The 11,390-nt window shown below is 28.5% G+C and overlaps 1 protein-coding gene across 1 annotated transcript; it reads left to right on the top strand.

Moving 5' to 3' along the window:
* The first annotated feature begins 1,748 nt into the window (after positions 1-1,748).
* LOC129975965 (thiol S-methyltransferase TMT1B-like) lies at positions 1,749-10,749 on the top strand. Its single transcript, XM_056089273.1, has 3 exons — positions 1,749-1,851; positions 8,145-8,713; positions 10,432-10,749. Exons 2-3 carry the CDS (start codon positions 8,180-8,182, stop codon positions 10,669-10,671), a joined length of 774 nt encoding a protein of 257 aa, XP_055945248.1. The 5' UTR covers positions 1,749-1,851; positions 8,145-8,179; the 3' UTR covers positions 10,672-10,749.
* Positions 10,750-11,390: the final 641 nt, after the last annotated feature.

Genomic DNA, 11,390 nt, shown 5'->3' with positions numbered 1-11,390 from the left:
GGCTTTTTTCCCAGTTAATTTTCTAAAATACTACTCAATATTTTTTAAAAAAACTGTCTTTTTAACTATATCGTCATGCAAAAGTTTCCTGAATTTTGTTAATTTCTTTTTTAAAAAAATGAGTTTTTTCCAACTTTTTAACAATATATTATATTGTTGGCATGAGATTCAAATCTTTATCATTATTGCATCAAGTATTTAAAGGCAAGATATTTTTCATTATTGAAAACTAAGGAAAGAAACTAAGGAAGAAAGTTTCTATTTAATATCTGCATTGTTTAAATAAATAGAAGAAATAGAAAATAATATAATATAAATATAAATAAACGAATAAATAGTATAATTATAAATAGACAAATAAAAAGAAGATTTGAAATACCGAGAAAATTATGTTAACTGCATTCTTAAATTCTTAATAACGCTTGATGTGATGCGACTGGTCTTTGAAAAGTCCATGTATAACGTAGATAAGATCATTAAAATAACATGGATTTAATGTCTGAAAATTTGAAAGAATAGTAGAAATGAAATTCTTTCTAAGTGATTAAACTGGAATTGAAAATAACCAGTATTCCCGACGAACAAGTGGGTCACCAAAAGCGGCTAATAAATAATAACATTTAAAAAAAATAGAATATTAAAACATATAAAAAAAACTTAGAAGTTTTTTCCTCCATTTCTTTTTCATAATCCTGCACAGTATTGAGTTTAGAAATTATTTTAATAATGTTCTGACTTTTTTTCTGAAAGCAGATGAATCAAAAAATTTAAAACAGATACAATAGTTTTGGTATCAGAATGACATACCATTGTCATTTATCTAGCTTGTTATAGTTTGATTATTCAATTTTTATTACATAGTTAAATCAACAAACAAGCAGTCTTTCACTCTGGGTGCAAAATTCGATACAGTTCTATGATAAGCCAAGTTTCATTTATCTAGATCGTTCAAGCTTTCAATTATCCAGCTCATGTGCATTTGTTTGACTATCAGACAGATTTCTATTTGATAGATATCAAAATTTAACAGAGATCATTAACTTTGGTATAAAAACCACTTACCAAATTTCTTTCGTATAGCTATTCCATTTTTCAATTATTGTATTCTTAGACAAACAAAATTCCGAAATTGTTGTTTTTCGGACTCAGAAAAGTTTAAAACATGGAAATTCCTCTACATTTCAAAGTCGAACTCTTTTACTGTTACAGTATATTCCTTTTATACTTTGAATACAAAAAAAACCCACTTCGTATAATATACTTCAGATACGAGAAAGTAAAAATGCTATATTAACTATATATTTCGAGTATTATGGTCAGTCACTTTAATTCCAAACTAAACTTGAATAACTTGACGTATGAATGATCCTTGCATTATCGACACGTGTACAGACACCAGACGCTTTAATCTGATACATGGCAATGTTAAACCATTGCACAATAGTTTCCGGGGCTTTTAGCTGTTAATCGTTAATCTCAAACGCTTAACACTTATTTTTCCTATTATTTGAATTTTCCGGACTAGATTCTATCGAGCAATCAAACCTAAACAATGCAAATAAATAGTCGAGGAAATTGTCCCACATATTCTGATTCTTTAGAAGGAAAAGGTCTCCCTTTGCAACAGAAAAACAACTTGTTGATGACCAACGGCTCGCATCCGTCAGGTAAAAGATTTTGTATTAACTGGGTCCGAACCGTACTGTAGATAAGGGAAGCGATAATGCCACAAACCTTGAGAAATAAGTTTTTATCTTTCGCGGGAATTCAGTGACGTCAGGGTGTTTAGGTCAATATATATTTCGGATTGTACGACGGGACCATCACATCAGCTTGAACACCTCCTCAAAGGTAAGCTCTCATTCACTTCATATTTCAGTGTAAACTATGTTTTAAAAAATGTAAATTTAGAACTTTTTTGTATTATTCAATATTTATATGACAATATTAAGCACTAGCCGCCTTTAGTGACCAACTAGCTCTCTGAGATTGATTTTTTTAAAACTGTAATTAAATCGTACATGCATAACCCTACAAATTACATTTAAGTATAATATGGCATACTTTAAAATTGTGTTAATCAAAAAGCCATGCACCTGTTTTATTTATTATGTACATGAACCTTATTAGTGGAGTCGTAGCTCCATTGCAGTATAGTATCTTCAAAGCTTTAAGAGCCTCGGTAATCTATTTAGAATTATACATTGTGCTTTTGAGTCAATGTCATTTCATTTCTGATTCCACATGGAAACTGTGCAGGTAATAAACAATTTTTTTTCTTTGTTTCCCACAATGGAAGTACAAAACGAGTTAAAATATTAGATTGGACAATTAAATGGTTTCAATTTCTTTGCAAAAAAAATGTTATCGTTCAAAATTACACACGAATTTATTTTTTTTTAAATTACCAAAATTCAGAAAATTACACAATTAAATTGGTTTCAAGTAAAAAGCATTTTTTAAATTTTAAGATAGTGTAAAAATCATTTCTCAACAATAATATTTTTGACAGTTGAATCATAATGGAAAAACGTCAAAATATAGTATAATTTTTTAATTAATCAAAATTTGAAAAAAATCATTCAGGAATGAAAAAAAACATACATTTCCACCCTCCAAAGAATATTTTTGACAAATATTATAGTGGCTAAATAGCTTCTCCTGTAGAACGCCAATATAGACATTTTTCTTCATTATTAATAGAAATAATCTGAAAATGAGATACTAAGACAGAATTTTCTGAAAATCAGATTTAAGACAGAAAATTTTCTATTATTTAGCGATTTTATAAACTTATATATCAGTAATTTTAGAACTCCACTCAACTTTAATAAATTTTATAATTTAGAATAATAATTTTTATAATTATTATTCTAATTTTTATAATTATTATTCTAATTTTTATAATTTTAGTCCCTTTTCCAAAGGATTTTTTTAAGTACCTTTTCCTTATTTTAAGAAAACATGGAATTTCAATTAAAGTACCTTTGGATACTTTAAGGTACCTAAAGTACCTTATCAAACTACCTTATAACTATTGTGAATTATAAAGCTTGAATTGCTTTAAACTACTTTAGCAATAAATTTTAAAAACATCACGCAAATATATTATTTTTAACTCCCTTTATTTATTAGAATTAGTAATTTACAATTGTATAAAAAATATTAGTAATTTACAGTTAGAAAAGTATTTTTAACAACGGCAGTAAATTAAAAAGGTTAGTAAGTTTCTTCAGCTTCATTTCGGTTTAAATACTGAAAATTTTCTTTTTATTTCAATTATTGATTCCTTGGAATTTTATAGTTTTAAAACATAAAAATAACAGTTTATGAATTAAATTAAATTAGTGTAAAAGTATTAAGTAAATTATCTCGGCAAAAATATGAAATAAAAAAAATTTACTCATATTTCGCCAAATATGTTTTTAAAAATCGAATCAGAAATTTAAACGTTTAGTTAAAAATTTTCAAACTTTATTTTTATTTCATTTGCTATAAAATTTTGAATCACTAATTCAACTCTTTCATTTTTTTATTTTTATTTTTACCTTAATATAAAATTGAAATGAATTTCTTTCAAAAATCTAAATCTTCAACTTTTATCATCTTCGAAAAATAAAACATCAAATATTTTATTTTTATAGAATACTTTAAATTTTACAAAAGCCGCCCATCACTAAGTGACTATTTTTATTCTAGAGTTCAAATATTCCATCTTTGCTGCATTTTAATATGAACAACTAGTATAAGAATTTATTAGCAAAAAATATTAAATTTTCAAAAGTCTTTAATCTTAATTTTAAACATACCAATTAGATTCAACTTCATTTCTCAACTAAAAATATCTGCATAATAAAAGCTCCTGAAAATCCTCTATTTTCTCCTTTCAAAAATAATTAAATTTGCATGAAATAGTAACTAGCTCTCATCTCTTAACGCAGTTTTAAACAAAAAATATTTCTTGAAAGCACTGAAAGTCGTTCTGTTATTAAATTTCATAAGAACAAAAGAGTTTAATTTTCTATTCAAAAGTACGTTGTAATATTTCCTTTTTCTTTTTTTTTTTTAGTTATCAAAAGTTATTTTCAGAGATATTGAATCGCATTCAGTGCATGCTGAATCAAATACTATAAATAAAATAAAATAAACATCTTCTTACATTTAAATCGTTGAGCAAGAAAAATTCGTTTTAGATATTGTTTTTAAATTTAATGCGTGGAACGAAAAAGCAAAAACCACAAACGATTATATTAGGACTAACTATCTGAAAGCAAAATTATCAAGTGAATAGTTTTAATTTACATTTTAATATTTTTAATAAAATACGTTGAAAAAAAAGGCTCTTTCAAAATGTTTAACAATTTAATAATTATGAAAAGACTTTAACAATTAATTTTAAAAACAGATTTTAATCAATTTAATGACTAAATTCTGATTTTTTCAATTGATTCCAACTCAATTTTTTTTAAAAAAAAGGATTTCTTATATTAATACTAAGTAACTTAATCCAAATGTATCGAAAAAATTCTTTTTAATTCACAATTTTTGTTAACAAAATAAAATCGTTTGGCTGACATTCTTTTAAAATATTATTAATAATTTAAAAAATACCGGCAATTTTTTTTTTTTACAATTTAGATTGATTAAAATATGATTTTAAGATAATTCATATAACTAAAAGATATAAATAATAAATAATAATATAATTATTTATTCAATAGTAATATTGTATTTATAATATTAATTTGGCTGTTTATCAAACAAATGATCTTTAATTTTCATTTCATATAAGTTTAATAAAAATCGTTTGGATAGATATTCAACATTTTGATAAATAACGACAATTCTTATTTATTCAAATTTATTTTTTAAATTAGTTTATGCAATGAAAAAGCTTAAACGGGAAATAATTCTTTTGAAACTATCTGAACCTAAACTTAACAAACTGTTTTTAATTTGTATTTTTCACATTTTTTTAATAAAACAAAATTGTCTGGAAAAAGAGTTTTTTTTTAAATAAATCATATTAGAAATTCAAATCTGTAAATTTCTCACCAATCCATACTACAGAAACACCATTTTCAGAGTTATGTTAACCACGTAAAGTAAACCTTCAATGCCAGCAATCCTATTTCAAGTCACCCTAATTCAAGCGGTCAACCTGAGATGATAACCTTTCTTCTTGTTGTTGTTTTCTCTCTCAAAAAAAGATAAGGAAAGAAAAGAAAAAGGTGAAAGAAAATAAAAGCTGTAATTTTCTTTCGCTGCATTCTATTCGAAGAATGAACCATTGATAAAAATCTCCTGAAGTAACTTCAAGTCCGAAACAATGTGACATGATATTACTTCGGACTTGGATTCATTTTTCTTGTTTTAGTCAGGCTTGACTGAATCCGCTTTCGTATTCTTTATTATATAAATCACACGGTTTACAAAATGAATATCCAGAGAAAGTGAAAATTCTGTTTTTGTCTACAGAAAACAATTTTTTTATCAAAATTTTAATATTAGCATAAAAACCCGAATGAAATTTTGATTCGAGATGGTTTGAATTTTATTACAGCAATAAAATATTGTTATCGTTTATAATTTTTTAATGAAATATTTGCTGCAATTAATAAAAAATTGTACAATAATAAGTTGCTTTTCACTCAAAAGGTAATGTTCACGCGAATGTCGCTTAAAGCCACACTTGGCAATCTTGAAATTACGGCAACCCCTTTACCGCCCTTTCGGTCGAATCTTTCAGGGGTTCATTAGAACGTTGACCCCCATCGGCTCCCCGCCCCTCACAGAAGCTGTAAACAACTTCAGTTTGTAAGGCTTAACAAAGCCAACCACAATCAGCCATGTATTATATATGAACTACTCACCGCAAAAGGAGTACATATAGTGTAAATAAAGAAGTTTAAGCGTAAGTACAGTCCACTGCTCACTTTGATTCACCAGGTAATTTTTTAAAAGGTAAAGGTAATTTAATTCACGTGAAAACAATTTTTACTTCTGAATAAGCCCGGAAATTATCGAAGGAAATATTGAAATTTCGATTAATTTTAATTGATTGATTAAACATTTATTTAAACCCTTGAAAAATCTTCCTTTTTCAGCATTTATCATTAGAAAAAAAGATAAATGTCAAATTTGAAGTCATGTTAAAAAAAAAAAAAAAAGTGCAATTCTGTTTTACGGGCGACCAAAAAGCACCAAGAAAAAAATTCGCCAAATTATAAAAATATACTCAAGAGAAATTATTATTTACTAGTCGCCTTTGGCGACCAGCCGGTTCGCCAATCTTAATGTTCGTTAAAATTTTAATAATTAAATATTTTATGCAATTCCAACTTTAATAGATTCTTCAGCAAAATATTTTAAAACTTCAAATTTTGATAGTCATATAATTCACTCATAATATTATAAAGGCCTTCAGTCATAACGTGATATGTATCTCTCTAATTTTCTGTTACCCCTCGTAGAATTTATGCTTTAAATTAAAGTGTAAAGGATTAATCTGCAATTAATATAATAATATTTTTTTACTGAAACAAAGCATTTTTTTTTTAATAATATGATTACTGATAATAGAGTCACTGAGCGTTTAAACTTTATGGGCACTAAAGAATATCTTTCTTAATTTATGTAATATCTCAAGAATTTGTCAACAAAATTTTCTCAGATTCATCATGAACAGATCGATTCATTAACAATGTTTAATTTTAAATGCATCAAACTTTAAGAAAATAACATGAATCGTTTAAAATAATCGGTCGAAAACAGGTTTAAAAAACTACTTAAAAAACGATGTACTTAAAACTATAAGCATATACAAAAAAATATATAACTAACATAAATACAATTTAATTACAAAAGCATGCAACTAACCTAAAAATAAATTAAATAATTGAAAACAGGTTAAAAAAATCTACTTAAAAAACGATGTACTTAAAACTATAAGCATATACAAAAAATATATAACTAACATAAATACAATTTACTTACAAAAGCATGCGAATAACCTAAAAATAATTTAAATCATCCGTTGATAACGGTTGTCATGGCAACAATCAGAACACAGTGCGCATGCGTGAATTTTCTTCGCCAGCTCCGGTAACGCAAATGCGTGAATTTTTCTACGCCAGTTGGGGTAACGCTATGCAGATTATACATTTTTAATTTCCTTTATTCTGTGTTATTTTAATTCAAAAGAACTTCAGAATGAATCTGAAACATGGATTAATTAACAATGTTTAATTTTATTATGCATCAAACATTAAGAAAATAAACAGAATCGTTTGAAATAATCCGCCGAAAAATATTAACCCTAGCCTCATTAGTGTTGGAAGAAAAAAATTGAAGCCTTACTCATTTGGCGGTGGGGAAAATGGAAGATTTTTTTAGCGGGAAAGTTAGTTTTTAATTAATAATTTAAATTCTAATTAAAATTTCCAAAAAAAGGGACCCCATGTGCACATTCCCGACCTCTAAGGTATACATGTACCAAATTTGATAGCTGTATGTCAAATGACCTGGCCTGTAGAGCGCCAACACACACACACACACATTGAGCTTTATTATAAGTATAGATTAGGAAAAATTTTGAATGTGCGAGTCATATGTTATATAATTTGACGAATGAAATCGCCAAATTGGCGAACTTTTTTCTTGGAGCTTTTTGGTCATCGTTATAACTGACAAGTACCAAAAAAATTTATCTCAGAAAGAAATTAATGACAAATCCTATATTATATGTATATTTCTTTATCGTATTAATATTATTTTGAGATTCTCTTACTTATAAAATTTCTAATCAATTTACCTTTTTACTTATGTAAATCATTTATCATCAGAGCTATCAAGAGACTTTTAATCGAATAATTAAAATTTTCAAATCATTTCATTGTAATAAATTTATGCTTATTTGATACCTGCCTATAACATAACGCCAATTTAATTTTCAAATCCATCGCGCCTCTTGCAAAAGTAAACAAGACACATTGTCGTATTATAGCATCAACCAACCTGAAATTTGGAATTTGAGAGTAATGTAGATACATTTATCATGTGACCACGAACTGACATCTTTTCATTTAAAAGCTAATTGATAGCTAGACAATTCTTGACTGATGGAATTACTTCTTCTCTTGCAGAAGATATCATATCACATCATTCCCTATTCACCATCATGATTTTTGGAGCCCTTATCACATTGAGCTGGTTTGTACTGTGCAGCCTCTGGTGGATGGCTGCTCTTACCATCGGCATACCTCTCACCCTCATGTTATTCTTCAGCAAGACCTTCAGAAGTTCCTTTTTCTCGTGGTTCTTCGTGTACATCATCGGTCCCATCTTCCAGCCCCGAACCATCCCTCCCCGCAGGAAGGTCTTCCAAATCCTCAAGGATTGCGTAGCCGACCGCAACAAGGACGTGCCCCTGGAAGTTCTGGAGATAGGAGTAGGGGAAGGTCCCAACCTGGCATTCTATCCTGAAAACTGCAATCTCACGGTTCTAGACAAGAACAAGTTCTTCGAGTCATTCTACGCCAAAAATGCCAAGAAATTCCCTCACATCTCTTACCAGAGGACCGTCATTCAACCTGCAGAGAACATGAGTGATATTGCAGACAGTTCTCTGGACGTGGTCGTCTCTACCTATCTCCATTGTTCCTGTGACGATTCCATGGCTGTACTCAAAGAAGTCAGAAGAGTCTTGAAGCCCGTAAGTGTTTCACATTTAAATCATTTTTAGCACCTTAAAATTTCAGAAAGTAGAACCTACGTTGTGATAAACTTTATGACATCTAAATGAAAATGACCTATTTGATTTCTTTTTGGTGTTCAACTGAAAAACTATAATTCTGCCATCTTGAGATTAAAGAATTTTTCACTGAGAGTTATGTCAAAGAATCTAGTAAATTCCATTAACATTTCCTAAAAGATTAAGTCAATTAGTAAAAAACTATGTTGCAAAACATTTGCTTTTTAAATATTAATGATATTGACAATGAATTTTAAATAAATTCGGCTATGAAATAGCAACAAATGCGCTTCAATTACAACAAATGTATGATGTGGACTTAACATGATCATATCATAATTTTGTTACAAACATTGAATTATAATCATCTAAAGAAAATTAATTACAGCATTCAAGGTTCCACGATACTTCAATAGCAATTAGGGTTGAGCTTTCTGAACCCCAGATCATATTACCTATGACCATTGGATGAACTATGAAACCTAGATTAATTCAACAGCATTTAGTGTTGAGTTTTCTGAACCATGGATCTGGATCTGGTTATTTTATTGCCCACTTTATCATTTATAAATCTTTCATCTCCATGAATATTGAACGATAATGGGCAATCAAAATACTGAGTTAGATAAAAATATATATAACTATTCCATTGCCCATGTAACTAGTTCCATAAAGCTCATATTCCCGTAAGTCCCCCATGTCCGTAAAGGACCGTAAAGAAAATTTACATATAAATATGGATCATCTACTTTTGAAGTGAACATGAAAAAGGGGAAAAGGGCGATTTCGTCACGCAATTCAGGATTAAAATCTGAAGAAATGAGTTTGACATTCATAAGAAGGGTTCCATAAAAAAGATTTCGGAATGATCAGTTTTCTGTCAATCATCTATTAATAAATAATAATATCATCTAATAAGAAATAACAATATCATCTAATAAGAAATACTAATAATAATCTAATAATAATGTTTATGAATGAATGTTTTCTGTCAATCATTCATAAGCAATAATTTAAGCAGATGCCTTTTACTCTATTAAAGGGAAAAAATCCTTCCTTTTTGTGTATCTAAGACAGATGTCCTTTGCCAATTTCCTTAATATGTATCCTGAGTGGTAATAATAATAAATGAAAAGAGTTAGGAAAATATTTTAACCATATAATAACTCGAAAAGTATCCATATAAAATATATTTTATATTAAAAATATTCTAATATGTCTGACAAGTTATTTTTATTGGAACTTTGTTTAGTAGTCACATGAGCATGAGGTAATTTGGAACAATGGGCAATTAATAGAAAGTTCAAGATGATTAAATGCAAACATTAAGAATTTAGCAGAAAGTTGCTTTTATTCATTGTTGAGAGAGTTTAACTCTTTGAGGCATAGCGTCTTCTTATGAGTTCACCTATCTTTTTATTTTTTTTTCTCAGCCGTATATGTCGCTAAGATTTGCCATAGGGCTTCAAATGAAGCCACCTCCTAACTTGTGCACAAATGTATAAAAAAATGAATGATTTATCATTTTCATTTCATTGTATATTTAATTTAAGTCAAACAATTTCCATCTAAATTCAGTAATTTTATATTCTGTGCCTCAATGGATTGATGTAAATAAGTACAAAGTTTCACCCTCACGGATCAATTTATTAAATGTTGTTGTTTTTTTATTGTGACAGGGTGGAAAGTACGTTTTCTTAGAGCATGTATGCTATCCTTCGAATGAGTTTGGATTATCGATTCAGCGCCTCATCAACCCCATCTGGTTCCTATTCTTCAACGGCTGCACGCTGGATCGCGACACCGCCGTCAAAATCAAGAGAGCTGGATTCTCAGAAGTCATCTGTGATAAATACATCTCACCCTATTGGTGGATGTACTTGGTCAGACACCAAATCATTGGGGTTGCCACCAAATGATTCCACAACGCCAAATACATGTAAAAATATATGATGTACAAACAACTCATATTAAAATTAATTATTTTCTATTTTTTATCGATTGTTCTTCCCTTTTATGTTTTTGCTTTCATCCGTAGACTTTTGTCATTGTGTATCTCATAAATTGGCACTTACGTACTGTCGCACCCATATTGGCGACACTGAATAAAATTCAATATCGCCAATATTAAAATTCCCAATTCAACGCCTTAGACACTTGGAAAATCAGGGTTGCCAATTTGGTGAATTATCCTGAAAGTTGGCGTAGTCGCGATAGTACGTAAGTACCTAAAAAGTTTAATAATACAAAAATTTAATTATGCCTCTGAAATTAGAAATTAGAACTATTGTAAATAAAAGTGCTAAATAAAAGCATTATATATTCAATAATTAATGTTATAATGTGATTGATGCTATAATTAATAAATATAAAATAATTATTCCAATAATTAATGATTAAAAACAAGACGTTCTTTATTATCATTTCAAACAACATGTAAAATAACAGCAAAATACATACAATCCAAAAGGCCTCATCGTTACAGAGACCTGATAAAGTTTGTTATCATTTCAAGAAACATACTAAGTATCAGTAATTGATATGAATTCAAAGCAATAAATAATGCCGTAAAAATACGCTTTTGTTTTTCTTCAATTCCTACTATTAGCTCACACTCTCCCTCTATATATATAGCTTG

The sequence above is a fragment of the Argiope bruennichi genome, chromosome 7 (genome assembly GCF_947563725.1).
Source record: "Argiope bruennichi chromosome 7, qqArgBrue1.1, whole genome shotgun sequence".
Classification (NCBI taxonomy): domain Eukaryota; kingdom Metazoa; phylum Arthropoda; class Arachnida; order Araneae; family Araneidae; genus Argiope; species Argiope bruennichi.
This window is presented reverse-complemented; position numbering and strand designations above follow the sequence as displayed.

Coding starts and splice junctions, on each gene's coding strand:
- LOC129975965 (XM_056089273.1), top strand. CDS start 8,180: ATGATTTTTGGAGCCCTTATCACATTGAGCTGGTTTGTACTGTGCAGC. Junction 8,714..10,431: donor TCAGAAGAGTCTTGAAGCCC/GTAAGTGTTTCA, acceptor TTATTGTGACAG/GGTGGAAAGTACGTTTTCTT.